We start from the raw sequence: 26126 nt of genomic DNA, 5'->3' as shown, positions 1-26126 counted from the left end.
TGAAGAAGCTTAGGAATGGAGGAAAGAGTGCTGTAAAAGGAATTAGAGATGATAAAGGTGGAATGAAAACAGGAGAAAAAGATATCCTTGAAGTATGGAGTAATTACTTTGAAAAACTGCTAAATGAAACAAGCAGTGATGACAGCACAGTGATAAAAAACACTGACCAGGCATGCAGTCAGGAATACATATCCATACTTGAAGTAGAAAAAGCCATCAAAGGCTTGAAATGTGGAAAGGCAGCAGGAGTAGATGATATTCGACCAGAAATGCTGAAGTATGGTGGTATAAGAGTCTTACAGTGGCTGCACTGCATAGTCAGAAAGCCTGGACAGAGGGACGAATTCCCGATGATTGGAGTAGAGCTCTCATAGTACCCATATATAAGAAGGGAAATAAAACTGAATGTGAGAATTACAGAGGTATTTCCCTACTGAGTGTTCCTGGCAAGATCTATGCAAGTATACTTGAGAAACGGTTGAGAAGAATTGTGGAAGAAAAGCTTGGTGAAGAACAAGCTGGATTCAGGCCAAATAGAGGCTGTCAGGATCAGATCTTCACTTTACGACAAATAGTCGAGAAAGCATGGGAATATAACAAAGATCTGTATTTAAGTTTTGTCGATTTGGAAAAGGCATATGACAAGGTGCCAAGAGAGAAGCTATTCAATACGCTGCAGTTATATGGTGTCAATGGGGCATTATATCAAGCAATACTTAGTCTTTATTTGAGTTGTGAGTCAGCAGTTAGAATTGAAGGAAGTACAGGAAGATGGTTTAATGTTAAATCTGGTGTGAGACAAGGATGTACATTATCCCCTCTGTTATTCATTATCTATATGGATCACATTATGAAGGAATGTGGTATTAAACCTGATATCAAAATTGGAGATGTTAATGTCAGCTCTTTGCTTTATGCGGATGATGTTATACTTCTAAATAAATCCGCTACAAGTCTGCAAGATTCTCTGACTAAATTGAATAGCTGTTGTAATAGATATGGTATGAAGGTCAGCAATAAAAAGACAAAGACAATGAAAATAGGCAGAATCATTGAAAATGTCAACTGTGTTGTGAATGGAGAACCTCTGGAACAAGTAAAACATTTCATCTACTTAGGCACGATTTTTACTGAAGATGGTAAATTAAATATGGAAATAGACAACAGAATCAGCAAAGCTGGTATGGTGGGAAGTCAATTGAATAAATTCATATGGAATAAGAAAGAAATTAGTCGGAACACTAAATTAGCTGTATACAAGACTGTGTTCAAACCAATTTTAACTTATGGATCTGAGAGCTGGGTCAGAAGTAAAACACTTGACCAAAGACTAGAGACCGCAGATATGAGAGTCCTGAGAAAGATTAGAGGCGTGAACAGATGGCATCAATGGCAATATCATATTAAAAATGAGGATATTAGGAAAGAACTTGACATTGTCAGCATCCAGGAATGCGTTAGCAGAGCTAATCTCAGATGGTATGGTCACTTAAATAGAATGGGAGAGGAAAGATTAGCAAAACAAGTGTTCTCTGCCAGGTTGGCAGGAAAACGACCCAGAGGAAGACCAAGATATAGGTGGATTGATACGGTACAAAGTGCCTTAGACGATAGAAATATAAGATCTGATAATGTTGGAGTCTTGACAAGTAACAGACTGATTTGGAGGAAAATTGTAGATAGGAAGTTAGTAATGATTTAATTTTTTCATGTAGTACTGTCATATCCTGTATACCCCTTGAGGGTACATGGCAGGAATTTGATGATGATGATGATGATGAGATATGACATAGTTATCTTTACTTCAGCTGCCCATGAATTACAGACTCGGATTCATGAACTCCAAATTGCTAGCAAAACAGCTGGCCTAAAGAAAACCCAAGTTATGTTCAATAGCTATGTCCAACCAGAAATAATAAAACTCAATAATGAGGAAATTAAACAAATAGACTGTTACATATACTTAGGACAACAGATATCAATGAAACAAAATATCGTGGACAAAATGAAAAGATGCACACGATGCTTGGGTGGAAAGCATTTGAAAAATTACATTCAATATTCAAAAGCTCTTCAGGTAGCATTATGCCTGAAGAGAAAAGTTTTTAACCAATGTATTCTTCCTGTATTGATATATGTCTGTGAAACATGGACACTAAAATATGCAAAGGAAATTCAGAAATTAAGTATGGAGAGAAGTATGCTTGGTATCACAAGACTGGATCACAAAAGGAATACGTGGATAAGAAACCAAACCAAAGTCTCTAACATCATAGGAAGAGTGAAACATCTGAAGTGGCAGTGGGTTGGGCATATTGCTCAAAGACAAATCAATGATGGACAAAAGAAGTACTGGATTGGATTCCACGAGAGGAAAAATTATCACAACGCCAACCTAAATCATGGTGGATTGATGATATCATCAGATTTGCAGGAGTGACATGGGAAAGGAGAGCCATCGACAGATAGTCTTAGAGTAATCTTAGAAAGGCTTTCATCCATCCAGCAGTGGATCAACAGCTGATAATGATGATGATGATATATATATATATATATATATATATATATATAAAAATTTGAGGATGATTTAATTTTATGAAAAGTTGGAATCGATATGAAGGGAGAATCATTTAAAATTCTGTTAAGCTTTTAACTCTTCCTCATTCTTGGATGGTTAGTATTAAAAGTTTTTCAATATAACACCAATATGAAATGGTGTGATCAAAGATTTCAGGTAGCTAGCTTTCTGAAACATGAAATAATCCATCCAGAGAGAAGTGTGTGTGTGTGTGTGCGCGTGCGCGTGCATGCGTGCACTCACACCTGAGTTATCCATCTCTTTCGGTATGATGTGTAGAGCCACTGTACTGAAGCCAAAAAAAGGGAAAAAAAGCCACATATTCATTCTTTCACCATTACACAAATAAAATTGTAGGAGTTTAGAACAGTAACTTGAAATTCATGATAATTGAAAATTAAGGTAGGAGTCATGTTGGATGCAGTATGTTAGGTTTTAATATGCTCTTGATCTTGCAAAAGATGCAAATATGTAAAGGTAAAGAATGAGACTAATGTAATTATCTTTAATGAGATTTGAATGTTCACAGACTCGGTGAACAAAAAGAAAAATGAAGCTAGTGCTTTATGTTGTCAAAATATAATGTGATCGCTTCAGTCAGCTTTTAGAATCAGGGACTAATATATATATATATATATATATATATATATATCAGGAACTGTTTAGATACTACATAAGTTTATAGTTATATGATGAGGAATATATTGTGATATCTCTTTATAATCATATTTTTCTTAGTATACAGAATAAGATAAATCTGGTAGTGGAGGAAGTATTAAACTGGTCATCAGAATGTTGTGAGGACTTTGGAAACCATATTGTGCATTTGGTAATTATGGAAACATTGCAATTTGATTTGTGGCCTCAAATGTTGTGGGAGGGGAGAGGGCACTAAACTGACTTTCAAGGCAACGTATCATTATTTCTCCACCTATTTTTAACCCATACCCTGTCCTTTTGATGATCATACAAATTTCATGTTGTTCCACTGCTGTTCTATTTTTTTTTTTTTAAGTAATTTTATTTAAAATTTCAAAATTAATGAAATACCTCACAACCCAAATGAATTCAGAGTAATGGAAACTAAAAAAAAAAAAAAAAAATTGCTGACTTACCACTTAAATGCCACATTTAATTCATATAATTGCATTTTGAACAGCTTTTCTATTGACACATTGTTATATGGCTTTTCCAGATCTGCAAAACTTAATTCAGATTCTTGTCATATTCTCATGATTTTGCAACTATCTGACTTAGAGTGGAAACCTTATCCAGACATCTTCAGTAATGTTTCTTAGCCTCTTCTCAAGAGTATTTGCATATATTTTACCTAGAGTAGGGAAATTCTTCTGTAATTCTCACATTCAGTTTATTTCTATTTTTTTTACAGATGGGTACTATGAGAGCTTTACTCATCATCTGATATTTAACTTTCTGAATTATTTGGTAGATACTTGAAAAGCTTCATACTTCAGCATTTCTGATTGAATATCATCTACCCCAGCTTCTTCCTACATTGCAAGTGCCCAATGGTTTTTCCTACCACATGTATTGATGTGTACTCCTGATTTCATTCTCTCAAATATATTCTACAACCAATCTGATACTTCTTGTTTCATTTAACATTGTTTCAAAATAATTATTCAAACATCTAGGATATTTTATCTTCACTTTTTGTATCACCTTTATCTCTAATTCCATTTACAGTACTCTTTCCTACATTTCTAAGCTTTTTCAGTAACTTCCAGAATATTTTCCTACCATCCTGATATTTATTTTCTATATTCTTAGCAAGACTTTTAATAAATTTCATTTAATCCTTTATCCAAGTGTATGCAAACCAAGTTTTTATTATAGACTAACCAAGTAGAAAAAACTCCAAAGACTTGTTTATCTACTTTTACACATTGCTTTGCTTTCTTACAGTTTTTTCTGTAATCTCTGAGAGCACATGATGACTTTATTAGCTAAGAACTTTCAATATGCATTCTTCTTTTACTTGACTTCTTTAACTTTTTGATTCTCTCATGGAGTTCTTCTTTTTCTATCCTTGGAGACACATCACCATATGTTTATCTGACTGAATCAATCAATTTTTCCTTCAAAGTCTGCCACTGGGGCTCCAAGGGTTTATTATTTTGTTCAGACCCCTTCATTTTTCCTCTAATAATATTTAATACCAGGCATGCAGTCAGGAATACATATCCATACTTGAAGTAGAAAAAGCCATCAAAGGCTTGAAATGTGCAAAGGCAGCAGGAGTAGATGATATTCGACCAGAAATGCTGAAGTATGGTGATATAAAAGTCTTACAGTGGCTGCACTGCATAGTTCAGAAAGCCTGGACAGAGGGACGAATTCCCGATGATTGGAGTAGAGCTCTCATAGTACCCATATATAAAAAGGGAAATAAAACTGAATGTGAGAATTACAGAGATATTTCCCTACTGAGTGTTCCTGGCAAGATCTATGCAAGTATACTTGAGAAACGGTTGAGAAAAATTGTGGAAGAAAAGCTTGGTGAAGAACAAGCTGGATTCAGGCCAAATAGAGGCTGTCAGGATCAGATCTTCACTTTACGACAAATAGTCGAGAAAGCATGGGAATATAACAAAGATCTATATTTAAGTTTTGTCGATTTGGAAAAGGCATATGACAAGGTGCCAAGAGAGAAGCTATTCAATATGCTACAGTTATACAGCTAGTCAATGGGGCATTATATCAAGCAATACTTAGTCTTTATTTGAGTTGTAAAGTCAGCAGTTAGAATTGAAGGAAGTACAGCAAGATGGTTTAATGTTAAATCTGGTGTGAGACAAGGATGTACATTATCCCCTATGTTATTCATTATCTATATGGATCACATTATGAAGGAAAGTGGTATTAAACCTGATATCAAAATTGGAGATGTTAATGTCAGCTCTATGCTTTATGCGGATGATGTTATAACTTCTAAATAAATCCGCTACAAATCTGCAAGATTCTCTGACTAAATTGAATAACTGTTGTAATAGATATGGTATGAAGGTCAGCAATAAAAAGACAAAGACAATGAAAATAGGCAGAATCATTGAAAATGTCAACTGTGTTGTGAATGGAGAACCTGTGGAACAAGTAAAACATTTCAGCTACTTAGGCACGATACTGAAGATGGTAAATTAAATATAGAAATAGACAACAGAATCAGCAAAGCTGGTATGGTGGGAAGTCAATTGAATAAATTCATATGGAATAAGAGAGAAATTAGTCGGAACACTAAATTAGCTGTATACAAGACAGTGTTCAAACCAGTTTTAACTTATGGATCTGAGAGCTGGGTCAGAAGTAAAACACTTGACCAAAGACTAGAGACCGCAGATATGAGAGTCCTGAGAAAGATTAGAGGCGTGAACAGATGGCATCAATGGCAATATCATATTAAAAATGAAGATATTAGGAAAGAACTTGACATTGTCAGCATCCAGGAATGCATTAGCAGAGCTAATCTCAGGTGGTATGGTCACTTAAATAGAATGGGAGAGGAAAGATTAGCAAAACAAGTGTTTTCTGCCAGGTTGGCAGGAAAACGACCCAGAGGAAGACCAAGATATAGGTGGATTGATACCGTACAAAGTGCCTTAGACGATAGAAATATAAGATCTGATAATGTTGGAGTCTCGACAAGTAACAGACTGATTTGGAGGAAAATTGTAGATAGGAAGTTAGTAATGATGTAATTTTTTCATGAAGTACTGTCATATCCTGTACACCCCTTGAGGGTACATGGCAGGAATTTGATGATGATGATGATAATATTTAATATTGTTATATCAGAACTTCAGAGGTGAACTGTATACTTCAGTCTACATTCACCTCTGAAAGCTGCACATCTTTGATTCTTTTTGCAAACTTTCTTACATATTTTCATTTGAATATGATATTCAATTTTATTTGCTTAAAAGTAAATGGTAATCACTTCCTGTTTCAAATTCCCTATATATCATTGGGTCCTTAACTAGCATGAAGATATCACTATCCCCTACAACATAGTTAGTGAGACTTTTCTTATTCCTTGTATCGTCCTTCCATGTAAATTTGTGCTTAAATCAATGCAGAAGTCATATTTTTTATACACATAGTGAAATGGTGTATACTTCGCATGTGAACTTTGTTTGCTTACGCTTTGGTAAAGGGTTGAAACAAGAATATAATTTCTTGACAAGTACACCTAACCCTTGATTTACACACTTCAAATTGCATGATTTTGGTTTTCATGGTTGAAAAAATGCTATAAATTTTCATTTTTTACATGATGAGATTTCATTTTAAGAATAACGTAAAATATGTGTGCTGCATTAGAAAGTTATGTAGGTTCCTATACCCTTTGTTACAGATTTTGTACCCATTTGTAGTGATTGAGTATGCCACACCAGTTCTTATTATGATGCACTGAAAGTATCAATCTGCCAGACATGTGCAGGCAATTTTTGAATGCTCTAAAATAATATTCTATACAATGTGAGTTTAAATACTCTATTATTATAAGAATCTAACTGGTCTGCTAGCTAATTTGAGTGTTACTGTATTATTTATTAATGTCAAATGCTTGAAAATAATAAAAGGAGACAATTTAAACGTGTGGCTAGGCTTATGTGTTCGTCAGACATGTTGATGATATTGAAAAAATAGATAAAAAATAGATTCAACGGTATTGATATGAACACAGATGGATAAGAAAATAACTATTTATTAACTTAAAAGCTAATATTTCGCTGGTATTATATCCAGCATCTTCAGAGCACACAACACAAAGTTTGTTACAAATGCAAGACAACCACAATCTGGTGTAACAGTGGAGCTAGTATAAGTAATTGCAGCGTGCAACACAAGACTAAAGTCCTAATAGGGTGCCATCTGGGTTAAAAAAAAAAAAAAAAAAAGTAGTTCAAAGTTTTGAAATAGTAGTCCAAATAATAGTCTTAGAAAGTTTAAAAAAAATAATAATAATAAAATATTAATTTGGTCTTAGGATGACTGTCTACCAAATCGTTGGTAGATTGATACAGCCATACTTGTTAAGGTTTGGAGTATGTTTTAAGGCATCTGTTGATTCTAGGATCAACCTCTGACAAGTAGAAGCTTCTGTGCATTACTTTTGTTTTTTCCAATTGATCCTGTGTGCTGGGGTATCCAAAGCATGGTCTGCCAGATCCAACTTGCCATAGCAAAAGTGTCAGATATATTTTTTGTGTTCACTGAGGCAGTTGTCCACAGTATTTCCTGTTTGTCTGGAGTAGGCTTGATGGCAAGAACAGGGCACTTCATAGACTCCTGGATGTGATAAAGGAGTGCATTGGTCCTTAGGTGAACAGATGAGAGTTGCTAATTTCACATAAGGTTTAAATACGGTGCGCAGTTGGTGTTTGTTAAGTACCCTAGATATCTTTTCAGATGTGCCTTTAATGTATAGGATGGTGATAGTTTTGTTGTAGTCTTCTGTGGTAGATAGAGGGAATTTTTGGGTAGCATTTAGTATGTTATCTACCTTATGGGGATTATAATCATTGGTTAAGAAGGTGTGACGTAGGTGAGAAAGTTCAGCAGTGATAGCAATGTTATTGGAACAGAATCTAGCTCTATGGGTTAGTGTTTTTAAGATACCATATTGTTGAGAAGGGTGATGGTGTGATTGTTTGTGTAAATATCTCCCTGTATGTGTGGGTTTTCTCTAAACCAAAAATGATAAGGAACCTTCTGGAAGATGTGTGATCAGTGTGTCCAGTAAGGGCAAGCAGTCATTGGCTTCTATTTCCATTGTAAAGGTGCTGGCTATTTAGATGCACTAAAAATGTATTCAGTGTGTCTGGGCCATGTTTTTTTTTTTTTTTTTTTTAACCTAGATGGCACCCTATTAGGACTTTAGTCTTGTGTTGCACGCTGCAATTACTTATACTAGCCCCACTGTTACACCAGATTGTGGTTGTCTTGCATTTGTAACAAACTTTGTGTTGTGTAAAAGTATTTTTGATGTGTATACATAAGTATTAAATTTATTTTTAAAAATAGATAAATATTTAATTGAGTGTTATGGAACCTATCCTCTCATTATCTGCAAATATTAGTCATGATTTTCACTTATGTGGTACTTTTGTGGAACCAATCTACTATGTAAATCATGGATTAGGTGTATAATGTACTTTTGTAATCAAATGAAAAAACTTTTCTATAACTATCCCAGATGGTTGTGTATATTTTATATATCAATATAAAATATATTGTGTATATTGAAAATATATACCTGAGTATCTTTCTTGGTCTAGCTCCCACTGAAAACCTCAGTAAAGGTTGAAACTGGTCTAAATGTAATGCATAGCAAGATACATATCTGAAAAGAAGTGTGCTTTGCATTATGGGATATTGAAGCAGTTGTAAAGTCAACAGCCAGATGAGTCAGCTTTGTTTGCTTATGCTTGGGCAAAGGAATATTGAAACAATACTATAATTTCTTGTCCAGTATAATGTTGAATTCTCATATGCTTCCCTGTACGATCCTGAACATCACACACACTGATTGGAAATTACCAACTTAGAAACTTCATTTTTTTTATGGCATGCAACAGTTAGCTGATTTCATTAAGACAATATATATACATAGTGATTTTTCAATCGATCAGTCACACTAAGAAACATGCTTGGAAATAAGTTGGCTGTTTAGTTTATTGAATGGATGGTTTTCTTTCTAGTTAACTTACCGATCCATTCAGGGTCTAGTAAATTGATTTCAGTAAATATTTGAGCAGAAGATAAACTTAGAAACTTAAGATTACCAGATATATAAAATAACTAAATAAATCATCCACTGCCTTTTATTTCCCACAGTGAGTAAGCAGAACTCTTTTATTCCTGACTATTGGACATCAGTGGGAAGGCAATCCCATACTTAGCTATCAGCAATAACTGAGCTCATGGCTACTGATGATTTTGAAGGCATTGGGACCAGACCTTCAAAACTTGGGACTACTCTCATCTTGTGATCCTGAAACCTAACTTGTATTGTTTTCAGAAATATTGACCATACACACAATTTTTTTGGAATTATAGAGTTTAAAATCAGAATTTTCAGAGAAGAAATGTTTATTATTTGCCTGGAAAAAAATGCTTAGAAAGAGTTTCTGTAGTCAATCTAGCACTATGGAACCAAAATGTTGACATAAAGCTATGCAGGCACCCACAGTGGTGCTTGTGTATTATAGACACACACACAGACACACACACACACAATAACAATAATGGTTCACATTTGTATACAATTCTTCTCTTCCTGTTATAATCACCACATAGAATGTATTGGAAAGTATTTTCTGTTTTAAATAAAGTAGCACTATGTACATTTTTGTGTAATGCCTTTTTTATTTTTTAAAGTAATATTATTAAGTTTAATTTAATTCACCCATTTTGATCCTGTTTCTAGAGAGCACATAGTATTCCTGCTAATTTGGACCGAGCAGGAAGGGAGATAATGCAGGAAAGGAGGCGTTCTCTTTCTAGTTCTGCCATCAGTAGAATAACTGATATAGAGCAGACAGAATGCAAAAATGGAGAATCACCTGGAGAAATTAAATCATTTCTGCCTCTGGATCTAATGTTCAGGCCAGTTAGTCCTAAAAAGTTGCCTAGTCTTACACAAGATCAGCTGAAAGCTCTTTCTGGTAAAATACAGAATCTATTGTAATTGACAATTTTCATGTCCTCTGCTATATTTAGATTTAAAAAACAAATTATATATGTATATTACTGAACATAACTTCTTTTTATGAATCGTTTCTGATATTTTTAGATTATTAGAATGCTAGATTTCTGCTCTTGAGACTAATAGCAAGAAATGATGGTCCACTTGTTTTACTTATTCCTTTTCATTCCATTGGGAGCATAGGACCTTGACCACAGACCTCCAACCAACTATTTTGTGCCTCTGTGTCCAGTTTTTTCCAATCTTTTTCAGCTCGTCTTGTACTCCTCTCCACCAGCTCATCTTTGGTCCACCTCTCTTCCTCTTTCCTTGCAGATTGTACTCTAATGCTTGTTTGACTTAGTCTTTTTCAGGTTTCCCTCTCCATCTCCATTCTCTCTGATTGATGCCATACATTATTGGATTCTGTTTAGTTTTTTGCCATAATTCTTTATTTGATATCTTTTCTGGCCATTTTACGCTATTTGATGGGAAAAAATCTGGACTTTAAAGTTTATTGATTATAGACAATGTGTCTGTCCATCCTGTTTTAGAACACCCGAATGTGGATTTTTTTTTTGTTGTTGTCTAATGCAACATCCTTAATACAACCACTAGATAAGGGTGGGATCGCTACTTTCAAAACTTACTAGATAAGAAGAACATTCCAATACATTTTGGATGAACTAGATAAGGATAATTTACTGACAGTTATTGTTGTGAAGAAGAAATTTTCTATTTTGGATTGCATCAAACTTGCTAAGTTGGCATCATCAGAATTGAAACTATCAACTTTAAATGCATGCTGGAAAGCTACTTGGCCAGAATGTGTGAAAAAGAAAAACCCTGTACTTTTGCATACAACTGAATATCCCAATATCGTCAGATTATCATTATGCTATATGTAGATTGCTGGTAGCAGGATTCGCTGCTTGTAAACAAGCTGACAGGGGTCGTGGCATGAACGCTTCTGCTATGACCCCCATCCCTATTCTTTTCATGTCTATTTCTTTAAATGTATATATTTATATGTATGCTTTTACATTTTCTGTAGTTCACACATGAAATAAATAAATAAATAAAATTAGCACATGCAGTTGGTGGAGAAAGATTTGATCATTTTTCGTCTGCAGATATTGAAAAATGGATACTTAACAAGGCTGTTAGTGATGATGAAATAATAAAAGCTGTCCTTGAGAATCTTGATGAAAAAGGTGATGATGATGAAGAGATTCTACTCACTGCAGGATTAATTAAAGAAGGGCTTCAAATGGCTAGTAAAATTGCAAAGTTATTTTCTTACACATGATCCAAATACTGAATGAGTTGAACAGTTTAAAACGTGAACTGAAATCATATGTATGGTGTGATATGAAGAATTATACAAAGATCTAGTCAAACCAGGATTTCAACGATTAATTATAGTTTGTGGTAAAAAAAAAAAATCAACCTTCAGAACTATTGGAAATTAGTGCTAATTAGTTCCTTTTACTGAAGAAAACTATTTGCCATTACAGCATGAACAGGACAGAACATATTGAACTAAAGGGTGTTCCAAAATTCATGCAAGATTTAAATTTAGTGCCATTTGTGCAGTAAAGTGTTGCCAACGAGAAAAAAAGACAGTGTGAGAGCTGACAGTTCAGGGTTATTAAAATTGGCGTGCTACACGAAAGAACAATGCATTTTCATTGTTGAGCAATATTTTAAAAATAATGAAGTTTGGCAGCTACAGTTCGCAATTTTCGTACAAAATATGGTCGGAATAGTGATTTAACTTCATCAACTGTGAAAAGATTAATTAAAAAATTCAAGGAAACTGGATCAATTAGTGATCTTATACACTCTGGCCGTCGTTCAACAGAAAGCATCGAAGCAGTTCGTGAGAGTCCAGGAACATCAATTCGGAACCGTGGTCTTGAATTGGGCATTTCGAGAAGCTCTCTACAGCATATTCTCACGAAAGATTTGCATCTTTATGCTTACAAAGTTCAATTGACTCGAGAACTGAAGCCTACTGACCACACACAGCGAAGAGAGGTCGTTGAATGGATTATGGAACAACAACAAGTGGATGCTTATTTTTCGAACAAAATCATCTTCAGATGAGGCTCATTTTCATCTTGATGGCTTCATTAATCGACAAAATTGTCGCATTTTGGGTTCAGAAAATCCACGAGTGATTGTTGAGAAACAAATGCATCCACAACGTGTCACTGTTTGGTGCGGATTTTGGGCTGGAGGCATCATCGGTCCATTCTTCTTTGAAAATGCGGCTGGTAAGGCAATAACAGTTAATGGTGCTCGCTCGCGACATGATAATCTGGTTTTTTGTGCCTAAATTGCAAGATATGGATGTGGACAACATGTGGTTTCAACAAGACGGTGCCACATGCCATACAGCCTGAGAAACGATTCAATTACTGCACGAGTCATTTCCTGGTCGTGTAATTTCCCATTTTGGTGATCAGAATTGGCCGTCCAGATCATGTGACTTGACACTGTTGGACTTTTTTCTTTGGGGTTTTTTGACGTCTAAGGTTTATGCCAACAAGCCCACGACCACCCCCACGCCTTGAAGGAGGAAATTGAGTGCTGTATCAACGAAATTCAGCCACATTTATGCAAAACGGTCATGGAAAATTTCGACAAAAGAGTGCGTATGTGCCAGCAAAGCCGTGGAGGCCATTTACCCAATATGCTATTCCATGCATAACCCTATAGTGTATACTTCATGAATCAATAAGAAATTACAATTTTTAATTAAAAACCTGTGTTTTCTATCAAGATTACTTCTTGCGTGAATTTTGGGACACCCTGTACAAAGCAGGAAATTATGAACACCTGAGGAGAATGAAGGATTCTATCCCATGGTATTAGTTATTGAATGGGAAAGATATCAACAGTGCATGGGAAGTGTTTAAAAAATACTTAAATGCTGCGATATCAGAATGTGCCCCTAGTGAAATGGATGTGGAAGGAATATCATGTATATAAGGAAATAGTTATGATAATTATAAGCAGCACCAGAAGAATCAAGTGTTGTACAGAAAGCTAATCCAAGTATAAAAAAAAATAATATTTTCTTAGTTAGACAAGGGGAATGGATACTCCATGATACTTTTGGATTTTACTAAGCCTTTTTATAGAATACAGCATGGAATATTGTTGCATAAATTGGAGAATATAAAGTTGGATTGTAAACTATTGCCATGGATAAGATGATGGCTGACTGACAGATATCAAAAAGTGGTATATGGGGGGATGTGAATCTGCAAGATTCAGTGTAACCAGTGATTGCCTTGAAAGGATTTAAATGTGACATACAGCTATTTGCTGATGAAGCAATGAATACCCTACCCATCTTTGCTTCATCAGCAAAGATAGATAGGGCAATCTTCTGTTTTATAGTACTTATAGAATGATTTGAATAGGCTGAAGGAAAAGAAGGAGTAGCCATAGTATTCAACACAAAATAAGAGGCTAATCTTCTTGAATGGCACGCAGTCTCAAGTAGAGTAATGTGGACAAATATGAGAATAGGGAACTGGACAATGAGACTTATTTATGCCTATGGTCCCACAGAAGGTTCTACTAAGGTAGAAGTGGAGGAATTTTTTGATGCTTTAGAAAAAGCAACTGACAGAATGAAAAAGGAAAAGTTGGTCCTTGTTTGGGGATCTAAATAGCAGAGTAGGAAATGATTGTCAGACATGCAAAAATATTTTGGGAAAATTTGGAGAAAAGAGCAAAGCTAATAATAATAATAATGGCAAATATCTGTTGGATTTCTGCTCAGGACATGGACTGGTTATTACTAACACCATGTTCCAACATAATGTGCACAAATTCACATGGAGAGAAGAGGCTAGGAATAAGAAAAGTCTCATTGACTATGTTATTGTTGATAGTGATGTTTTCTCCCTGGTGCAGGACACCAGAGTGTACAGAGGATTTGAAATTGGAAGTGATCACTATTTAGTCTTGAACAGGATAAAATTGAATTTCATATTGAAAACAATAACATGTAAGAAAGTTTTAAAGCAAATAAAAGTTGAGCAGCTCTCAGATGCGAACTGTAGAATAAAATACACAAAGATTATTGAAGAAAAAATGAAAGAGTTTGAGAACAGGAATCAAACCTTGGAGATTCAGTGGCAAGCCTTGAAGAAAGCTCTGATTGACTCAGCTAGAGAGGCATGTGGTGAAGTTGTCTGCAACGATATAAAAATTAGAACTCCATGGTGAACACAGGAAGTTAAAGAGACAGTAAAGGAAAAGAAGAAAGCATATCAAAAGTTCCTGGCAAATAAGTCAGCTTGTGCTCTTAGAGAATACAGAGACAAATGCAAGAATGCTAAACACTGTGTAAAACTAGCTAAACAAAAGTCATGGGAGGACTTTGGCAAGAATATAGAAAATAAATATCAAGAAGGTGGCAAAATATTTTGGAGGTTGTTGAAGAAGCTTAGGAATGGAGTAAAGAGTGCTGTAAAAGGAATTAGAGATGATAAAGGTGACATGAAAATGGAAGAAAAAGATATCCTTGAAGTATGGAGTAATTACTTTGAAAAACTGCTAAATGAAAGAAGCAGTGATGACAGCACAGTGGTAAAAAACACTGAACAGGCATGCAGTCAGGAAGACATATCCATACTTGAAGTAGAAAAAGCCATCAAAGGCTTAAAATGTGGAAAGGCAGCAGGAGTAGATGATATTCGACCAGAAATGCTGAAGTATGGTGGTATAAAAGTCTTACAGTGGCCGCACTGCATAGTTCAGAAAGCCTGGACACAGGAATGAATTCGCGATGATTGGAGTAGAGCTCTCATAGTACCCATATATAAAAAGGGAAATAAAACTGAATGTGAGAATTACAGAGGTATTTCCCTACTAAATGTTCCTGGCAAGATCTATGCAAGTATACTTGAGAAACGGTTGAGAAGAATTGTGGAAGAAAAGCTTGGTGAAGAACAAGCTGGATTCAGGCCAAATAGAGGCTGTCAGGATCAGATCTTCACTTTACGACAAATAGTCAAGAAAGCATGGGAATATAACAAAGATCTCTATTTAAGTTTTGTTGATTTGGAAAAGGCATATGACAAGGTGCCAAGAGAGAAGCTATTCACTACACTACAGTTATATGGTGTCAATGGGGCATTATATCAAGCAATACTTAGTCTTTATTTGAGTTGTAAGTCAGCAGTTAGAATTGAAGGAAGTACAGGAAGATGGTTTAATGTTAAATCTGGTGTGAGACAAGGATGTACATTATCCCCTCTGTTATTCATTATCTATATCGATCACATTATGATATCAAAATTGGAGATGTTAATGTCAGCTCTTTGCTTTATGCGGATGATGTTATACTTCTAAATAAATACTACTACAAGTCTGCAAGATTCTCTGACTAAATTGAGTAACTGTTGTAATAAATATGATATGAAGGTCAGCAATAAAAAGACAAAGACAATGAAAATAGGCAGAATCATTGAAAATATCAACTGTGTTGTGAATGGAGAACCTCTGGAACAAGTAAAACATTTCATCTACTTAGGCACGATTTTTACTGAAGATGGTAAATTAAATATGGAAATAGACAACAGAATCAGCAAAGCTGGTATGGTGGGAAGTCAATTGAATAAATTCATATGGAATAAGAGAGAAATTAGTCAGAACACTAAATTAGATGTATACAAGACAGTGTTCAAACCAGTTTTAACTTATGGATCTGAGAGCTGGGTCAGAAGTAAAACGCTTGACTAAAGATGAGAGACCGCAGATATTAGAGTCCTGAGAAAGATTAGAGGAGTGAACAGATGGCCTCAATGGCAACATCATATTAAAAACGAGTATATTAGGAAAGAACTTGACATTGTCAGCATCCAGGAATGCATTAGCAGAGCTAATCTCAGGTGGTATGGTCACTTAAATAGAATGGGAGAGAAAAGATTAGCAAAACAAGTGTTCTCTGCCAGGTTGGCAGGAAAACGACCCAGAGGAAGACCAAGATATAGGTGGATTGATACGGTACAAAGTGCCTAAGACGATAGAAATATAAGATCTGATAATGTTGGAGTTTTGACAAGTAACAATCTGATTTGGAGGAAAATTATAGATAGGAAGTTAGTAATGATGTAATTTTTTCATGTAGTACTATCATATCCTGTACATCCCTTGAGGGTACATGGCAGGAATTTGATGATGATGGTGTGGGCATGTGAAAACTTTCTGTCTGGGACAGACACAAAGTTTTCAAGTAACAGTTGGCTTGCATCAAGGGTCAGCATTAATTCTGTTTCTGTTTAATATTGTGATGGAGGTGGTAATAGAGGAGGTGAGAGAAGATGTGCCTTGGACAATGTTGTATGCAGGTGACATCTTACTGTGTGCAGATTCAAGAGAAGGAGCGGGAATTAAACTGGAAAGATGGAGAAAAGTACTGGAAGAGAGAGGTATGAGACTGAGCAGAAGTAAGACAGAGTATATACGTTGCACAGTGGGCGGCAGACAGGAGACAGCTCTGGAGCTGGAAGGAAATGTCATCAGGAAGGTAAGAGACTTTAGATACTTAGGTTCAACAGTGGAAGAAGATGGAGGAACTGAGAAGGAAGTGGGATGTAGGATACAAGCGGGTTGGAGGAACTGGAGGGAGATGGCTGGAGTGTTATGCGATAAATGGGTGCCGTTCAATGTGAAAGGCAAAATCTATAGGACAGTAGTGAGACCAGCTATGACATATGCTATGGAAACTGTGGCCCTGGGGAAAAATAACATCAGCAGGATGGAAGTAGCAGAGATGAGAATGCTTAGGTGGATGTGTGGTGTGACCAGAAACCATTGTCAGGGGAACAGTGAAAGTTACGAACTTAGGAGCGAAAATACAGGAGGCAAGGTTGAGATGGTTTGGTCATGTGATGAGGAGGGAGGACGAATATGTGGGTCATGCAGATGGATGTGCAAGGAAGACGGAAGCATGGGCGGCCAAAGAAGAGATGGAGGGAGCTGGTAGAAGAGGACTTGAGGATGAAGAACTTGGAAGTGGTGACAGCCCAACACAGGAGGTTGTGGAAATGACTCATTATCAACAGTCACCCCACTTAGGTGGGAGAAGCTGCAGAAGAAGAAAAGGTGTGGGCATGTGAAAATGGCTATCAGTTCAGTGTTAATAAATGTAAGTTCATGCACTTTGGTGTGATTAGATATCCATTGGGATTACGCTTGAAGAAACTGATCAGGCTAGGGATCTTGGCGTTTTAGTAGACAGAAAGTTGAAGTTCAAGAGTCATATAGAAAAAATTGTAAATACAACTCAGTGAATAATGTCAGTGTGGAAATGAGCCTTAACATGTAACGATAAGGAAGTCATTTTGTCTCTTTACAAGGTCTTGATAAGACCCCACTTGGACTATTGCATGCCAGCTCTGGTTTCTATGGTGATTTTGATACAGTGGAAAGAGATTGCAAAGGAGAGTGCCAAAAATGATATCAGGATTGTGGGACACTGATTATGAAGACAAATTGAGAATTTGTAGGTTTCAGGTACTAGCAAATTGGAGACAGAGGGTTGACATGATTGAGATTTACAAACTTCTGAAAGGGTTATACAGAATTTCAGTAGGTGGAATTTTTCATTTTATGGAAGATACAGAAAGGATTCAAGGAAGTTGAGAATGACACTATCAAGAAGGGGGATTGAGGCTAGATTTTTCTCCCATAGAGTAGTGCATAATTGGAATGGATTGCTGTTGGATGTTATGTGTGCATGTACCATGATTTTAATGGCCCACTGCAGATATTATTATTATACAGGTATCACCATGGAGTCAAAAGAGTTATTTCAGGAGACCCTCTCTGACCATTATTCACACAATACCTAGCATACCTCTCCTTAAATATATTCACCATTGGGGCACTCACATCCACCTCTGACAATCCATTCCACTCTTTCACCTTTCTCCAAGCAAAGTACCTAGTTTTCACAACCTTTTTGACTACACTCTTACACAACTTTCAGGAATGATCCTGTGTTCTCCCTCTACACCATGTATTGAAAAATTTCTTGTGTCAATCTTATAGAATCCTTTAGTAACTTATAAATTTTTATTATGTTCTCTCTAATCTACTTGTCAACTGAACTGCAACTGACTCCTTCAATCTATCCTCATAAGGAGCATTCCATAGGCTTGCTACCAGCTTGGTCACTCATCTCTAAATCCTCTCCACCACCACCACCACTTACTGATCTCCAATAAACCCAGGTGACCAAATGTATGCACAGTAGTCAAGATGTGACCAAATCTGCTTCCCTAACTAAACCCTAGTTCTACCAAAGATGTGTGCTGTACAAATGAAAAACCAAACACACCATAACTGGCTCAAATCAAGAACTCCATCCACCTTTGGCGTTTATACTGAAGCCCAAAATAGGTGGAAAAAAAACAATCAATGCTTCCAAAACAGAGTTCGAAAGAACAAAAAGCAGGAAATCGGCAGCCGAGTCTTTTGGTCTCTCACCAAAGCAATTGGCTGCAACTTCTGCTCAACATCATTCCCACCCTTATCATACCCATATGGCTCTATTGCATCATCACCCACAGAAAAAGCCAATCTTCTGGCTTCACACTTTGCTTCCAATGCATGCATAACTGACAATGGTAAATGCCCCCCAACATACAATGCCCCATATATCTTTTTACCAGAAAGAGGTCAGAAAAATACAGTCCAAATTAGACACAAAAAAGTCTCCTGGCCCTGATGGCATTCCTCCAGTTGTCCTGAAAGTTTGTACACCAGAACTGACTCCTATTCTATGTCGTCTGTATACTCTTACTCCACTGGCCTATATTCAACCCATTCCTAAGAAGGCGACAAGTCACTGCCATCCAGCTACTGCCCTATCTCACTTATCTCAGTCCTGTCTAAAGTAATGGAAAAACATCATCAATTCCCAACTCCTACACTACCTTGAAGGCACCCACGTAATAAACGATTGCCAGTATGGATTCTGTCTCTGCCAGTCAACAGGAGATCTGCTCATATATTTCACCCATCTCTGGACAAACCATGGAGAAGTTTGGCAAATCTCAAGTGGTTCCACTTGATATCTCCAAAGCTTTTGATTTGGTCTGGCACAAAGGCTTATTAAGCAAACTACCATCATTTGGTTTGTCTCAAGACCTCTGTAGTTGGATTGCCAGCTTTCTGTCTGGATGTACACTGTGTGTTATGGTGGATGATTCCTTATCCTCTCACCATTCAATTAGTGCTGGGGTTCCACAAGGTTCTGTCCTCTCACCAACCCTCTTCCTGCTATATAACAATGACCTACTTCAGTTGACCTCCAACCCAATAGTTTTGCAGATGATATCACATTGCACTCCTCCCTTTCATTTGTTAAACCTTACCCTACACAATTCACCTCAACCTATAGCACATCAACCACAACCACCACCCTCAACTCCAAGCCATCCTATAATGGAGTTCGGATGACCTCATCAATTTCAATGCTAATAAAACCCAGTTCTGTCCTATTTCTCATAAAAATGACAATTTATTCCTAGTATTATTTTTGATGATACCCAAATTTCCAGACAATTTGAGATTTCTCTTCTCAGAATTACCCTGACATCAAACGTCTCTGGTACAAACACATCACAACCATTGCATCCTCAGCTTCAAAAAAAAAACTAGGACGTCTCTTTCGCTCGCAACATTACTTCACCCCCAAACAGCTGTTAACATTATACAAATCACAAATCCACCCAGCTATTGACTACTGCTTTTACATATCGGATGGGACCCCTAAACCCCCCCCCCTCAAAATGCTCGACTCAATACAGAGAAGAGCAGTTAGACGTATTAATGACCCATCTCTTACCAACTCACCTCTCCCCACTTTTGCACAGACATTTGGTTTCTGCAATATGTATATTCTATAAATATTCCCATGGGAAATTTTCATCTGAAATAACATGAATAATTCCTCCACTTTGTACTAAACTCGTTGCGACACATTTAGCTGCTGCTCAACATCCCTTCACAGTGCATCTTGAAACAAACAGAATAAGTTTCTTTTCCTCTTCCTTCATTCTTGCAACTGCTGTATTATGGAACTATCTCCACCCCATCCCCCCCATTGTGTTTCCCAAGGAATACAATATATCAAATGTAAACAAGTTCCTCCGTTCCCAACCCACTACCATATATGGTACTAATGTACTATAGGACTATAACCAACCCCCTGTGTATGGGCTCGGAAAAAAAAAAAAAAAAGAAAGAGTTTAATGACTCCAGTATTTTACCTATCATCAACACAAAGAAAGTGAAAATTATTTTACTCAAACCTAAAATTATAGGTGGGTTCCTTTATAGTTGCTAGTCTATCTTTGGTTATATTTGGAAATTCTTCTTTCCCATATCTTAGAAAGTTTCACACACACATCCATATTTATTTAGAATAAGTTAGTCTTTAAGCATTTCCAAAATGCGAAATAAGAATATTAACTTAATGTAGCATAACCTTGATATATTTAGTGAACATTCATAAAGAAATTACTACAGTCAGAAGTTTATCACCAAATCTTTCAATAGTTAAAGGATTCATACTTCTGCTGAAGAAGAATTTACTGATATTCTACTTCTGTACATCAGAGCTTATTGCTAAAATTTGAAAGGCTCACAACATTTGCATAGCATTTCATCCTGTCCAGAAAATTTCAGTATTTCTTTCTTGACATAAAGAAAAGTTTCCACTATTAAACTTTCCAGGTGTTATTGTAATTTTTTTAATAATTGAAAATTTGCTGAACATCTATGAATTGCTGCTTTTTGAAATAGATTATTTTATTGTAATTTTGTTTTGTGTTCCATTGTTGTTATTGTACTGAGGATGTCCGTCATTGTATGTTATGCTTTCGTGCAGACCTACGCGTTTTACCGCGTAAGCTTCCGTAACCAATAATCCCTCGGAATAGGTTGGTTGCTCCTTATTCCTGGTATTATCCCATGTCTGTCGAAATGTGTGTTCATGGGGCCGGTTTGCCTGCTTTGCGGGAGGAAAAACTCCAGAATAAACTGGGAAAAAACCCTGCTGTCCATGCCCAAGACCAGCTAACTTGTGAATATGTCCATGATACTTGGGTGAAATTTTATAGCCAATAAATTAATTTCACATAAGTTTAAGTTTCCGTGCTTAATTTTTTCTAACTACCAAATTCTTCTCTCTTGTGGCATTTCCTATTTTGGACCAGCTAGGAGATTTATTTCTGTTCATTGTGAAGAATATAAAGCATACGCCATTTCATGAACCTGAATATTCTGCCCTTGCACAACATGTTATCTCTACTAAACACAGGGTCCTTTTGGAGACCATAAAAATATTTCAAAAAAGTAGATTTCTTGTGGAAGTATTTTATAAAGAAAAGTGTAAAGTATCATTACATCATCCTAATTTGAACAGGTCTGATGGCCTACATTTCTGTGTGTTATGGGAGGATAGTAATCTTTAATCTGTTAATCTTTCTTAGTATTTTTAACTCTAGAAATTTATTGATGGATTGTTACTTTACTAAAGCTCTCATGGTGCATTGTCAGATAAATATTTCTCTATGAAAATATATATTTTTTGACAGTGCTTGTGATGCGTAAGCATAGATTTTACTAATATTTAATTCATGTAAGTTATTCATTTGCTATTTAGTACACAGTGGTCAAGTCTACCAACTAGCACTCATAGAGGATCCTGTTCTAAAGACTAGGCTTTAAGTCTAATCGTTTCAATTTTGTTGCTTGTGTTGCACATTATATACATTATATCTCTGAAGATGTCTCAATGACAGAGATGCAATATTGGAGTCACTGAACTGCTATTAATATCATTCTGTGTACAGTGTATTAAAGTTGTGTTTCACAGATAGCTGACTTCAAAAGGATTGTGAACACTAACAAAAACTAAACCTTATTCTATCAATTTCTTTTTATGGAGATATTTCAAGACCACTTATCAGTTTGAATTTTTTTTGAAAGAATCACTATATGGAACATGAAAAGAAATATTTTATAGTAACTAAATTTAATATTTGCAGTCTGACATTTCAACTAATGCTAGCATCACCTGAAACTTGAAGGAATACACACATACATTCTCTCACTCAAGGAAGACAATCATTCAGTGATGTGAGAGTTGTGCTTCTCATGGTGATCTATAATTACTCCTAATAAGAAGTTAATACATCAAAACTTGTTTAAATTACACCATCAATTCTGTTGCAGTTATCAGGTTTTATAGAACTTGGACACTATCATTGCAGCAAATTTCAGTGCGCACTACCTTTATCATCCTGTCATTAATAATTAAGAATTACCATGAAGAGTGCAACTCATCTCAAGCTTGAAGCATGTGATTGTCCATCTCCTCTGAGTCATTTATTTTTCTGTCTTAATTGATTTTGTGTCTTTCAGGTGCCTAGATAATGCTAGCCTGAGTTTATCAGACTACAGTGTGTAAATATTGAATTTAGTTATTAAATTTTACTTCTATAAACGAAAACCTTTTCACAAGTGTGATATACCACAGTACCTACAGTCTTCTCACCTTGAAATGAACAAATGGTAAGACTTCATTAAACTTCTTTCCTAGGTTCACTTCCTTCAATCTATTGGTGAAGTGGAGGCAAGTTTAAAAAAAAAAAAGCTAAATGTTAAGTGATCAAATTAAGTAACAAAACATACTTAACAATAGGCATTTATTTTTGGATTATACTGCTTTATTTTTTTCAAATGACATCTCAGAGGCAGATATACTAATTGGCATCATCTGTACAGGATCCAGTATTTTTAGGAAGGACAAACAAGATAAGAAAGGAGGGAGAGATGTGCTGCTAGTCATATCAGATGATCTGAGTCCAGTTAGCATAGAAAGCTACAATTGTAATATTAATATCAATTGTCCATGTAGCAGTGAGTTTGAAACAGTGTGAGGTGGAGTCTATAAATACATGATGGGGGGAGGGGTATTAGAGACCTGGGTCAGTTCCTGGGATACACTAATGTTCTATTCAGAAAAGGTTACATTTCGAACCACAGAAAATTATGACAAACTAATTTTCTATTTGCCAGATGGAAAGAATATCAAAAGTGGATGGGAAACATTAAGAACATACTTAAATGATGCACTTTTAGTAGGTGTCAAAGAATAAATAGGGTAGGAGTGAAATGGATGTGTAGTCTTTAAGAAGACTACAGAGAGATTCTTAAAAAAAAAGATGATGTGGAGGGAATAATGTGTATCAGAAAGGTTAAAGTATTATATTGAAAGCTAGGTCTAAGAATGAAATGAAACTGGCTCTACAAGCTAAAGGCAACCTCATAAGAATATTGTCATTATGTTGCAAGTAAAAGAAAGAATAAATGTGAAAGAATAATGCTAACATCATCTGCATCCACATACCATCTGATTGCAGATGAGATTGCTCAACTAAAGTGTGTCCAGTTTGATAAAAGCTATCGTCCTAATGTATGCAACATGGACCTTACCTCTACACTGAATGAAGAAATTCGGATGTATTAGGAGGTACTAGGGCTGTTGCACAAACTTAAGAATTCAGCAGTAGTGACTGATGGGATATCAGCATGGATGCCAAAAGTGTTCAGTTTAACTGACTGTTCCTTTGACCAAGCTATATAATTTGAGTTTCAGAACAGTAAAGATTCCATAGGAGTGGAAAGAATGTATGATAATGAGATAGAGAATTGATACTTTGCAGTTCCTTTCCCTTAGTAAACCTGGGTTTACTAAGGGAAATTTTATAATGTTACTTTCTTTTCAGTTAGACAAGGGATACACTGTGATACTTTGGGACTTGGAAGGTTATAGCATCAAAGGCTTTGTTGTAGGATATGGGATTGGATAAATTATAAACCATTATAAACTATTTATTAGCTTGGATAAGAGGATGACTGACTGACAGATATCATAAAGTGGTGTATGGGGTGGGACATGAGGCCATAAAATTTAAGATAGATAACCAAGATGCATCCCAAGGATTGGTGCTTTGTCCATTGTTATTCAGCCTTCATGAATGACATGAAGTTGATAGGAGACATACAACTGTTTGCTGATGAATAAAAGATAGGCAGAGTAATCAAGATTGCAACTGAATGCAGCATCTGTGGAATGATTTGAACAGGCTGGAATGGTGGGCATTTGAAAATGGTTCTCAGTTCAGTGTTAGTTAATGCACAGTTGTGCAATGAGATATCCATTGGACTGTTATATTGGTGCAGTTATGCTAGAACAAATGATTGGGCTAGGGATTGTGGAGTTTTTGTAGATAGGAAGTTGAAACAGGCATACATGGACATGTAAATATAAGGAAGTCCTTTTTTTTTTTTTTTTCATAATTTCATCTGGACTATTGTGCAAAAAATCTTGTCTCCTGATTTCTAAGTTGATGCAGTCACAAAGGAGAATGTTATCAATGTGTGTAATGTAGATCAAGGGGTGAGACATCTGCTGATATATCATGTAATTTTATCCCTTAGTTCATCAAGGCTTAAAGCAGATCCTGGAGGAATACTCATTCCTTCAGCATACCCCAAATGAAGGCATAAAGTGATGTGAAATCAGGAGAATCTGAAGGGTACAGGAATTCTGTGAACCTCGAAATATAACACAAAAAAATCAGAATTCAACCTAGGTCCTACATAGAACAAGGGCCACACAGAACACCTAAAACAGGTTGTTTTAAGTGTTCTAAAAACAAAAGATATAAATAAAAAAATTTGTTTATATAAAAATGTACTTACCCTAAGCATTAAAATGGCTTTAAAAATAATAAATAATAAAGAGAAATTTGGCAATCTGGAAATATGCTGTGATTGTGAAAATTCTGAGGATCAGCCAAATAAAAATAGCCACTATAATTGATAGGATGTTAGGAAAAATCTTAAAAAATTCTTTCACCTAAAAGATAGGACAACAAAATAACTTGTTTTCATCCCAGTGAAATACCACCACCCAGCTTATTGGAGGCCTGAACTTTCATAATTCCATGTTTGGTCTCCAGAGCAGAGATTCTTAGATTCCATCCCCCCCCCCCTCCCAATGTCTCTGTACAGTGATTGATATCCTTCAAGGTCATGCCACACATACTTAGAGACCAGTAATCTCCTCATCCATTTTGAGGGTACATTAGTTAAAACTGTGCTGCAAGCTGCTGCCAGTTAGTGCAGGAGGCTTCCTGGTCAGCTGGTGCATAATCCTGCTCTCAAATACTCTGCAGGTCATGCCTCGAGATGGAGTTTGAGTAGTGGTATATATGAGGTACTCCAATCTATGTTATGGCAAGAGGGCAGATCTATCTCTATATGGATTTTATGGTCCCAGAATCTATTTCCTCTCACTGCATGTCTAACCACGAATGAATAATGATGAATCAAACAAAAGATTTTTCCTGACATCCTATCAATTATAGTGGCTATTTTTATTTGACTGGTCATCAGAATTTTCACAATCACAGCATATTTCCAGATTGTCCAATTTCTCTTTATTTATTTATTTATTTATTATTTTTAAAGCCATCTTCCTTATTAACTAATCCCAACAAAAAAAGACAACACAGCCTATCACAACATACAAACCATGCCAGAATCTCCTCAATAAAAACTCAGTTTTACATCCACTTTACTTACATCCATGGCATTAACACCAACATAAATGTCATTCACCATCACTTACAGTTATCCAAACCACTCTCAACAGAAACCCAAATAGCATCCACTGCTGTCCACTTACAATGTCCAAATTACTTCAGAATTCCTTTTACCACACTGCATACC

At 35.9% G+C, this 26126-nt stretch overlaps 1 protein-coding gene across 3 annotated transcripts in view; it reads left to right on the top strand.

Annotated features, from left to right (window-relative positions):
* The window catches only part of LOC150102033 (rab GTPase-binding effector protein 1-like), a 555334-nt gene that overhangs the window by 323045 nt on the left and 206163 nt on the right, over window positions 1-26126 (top strand). For all 3 annotated transcript variants that reach the window (XR_016549014.1, XM_090400151.1, XM_090400153.1), the window contains one exon: window positions 10029-10266. Coding sequence is in view for 2 of the 3 variants with exons in the window: in XM_090400151.1 (XP_090256277.1) it covers window positions 10029-10266 (238 nt within the window). In the remaining variant the exon portion in view is untranslated. The remainder of the gene's footprint in view (window positions 1-10028; window positions 10267-26126) is intronic.

Source organism: Typopeltis vanoorti, chromosome 11 (assembly GCF_054136105.1).
Source record: "Typopeltis vanoorti isolate ZY-2024b chromosome 11, IOZ_Tvanoo_1.0, whole genome shotgun sequence".
Lineage (NCBI taxonomy): Eukaryota > Metazoa > Arthropoda > Arachnida > Uropygi > Thelyphonidae > Typopeltis > Typopeltis vanoorti.
This window is presented reverse-complemented; position numbering and strand designations above follow the sequence as displayed.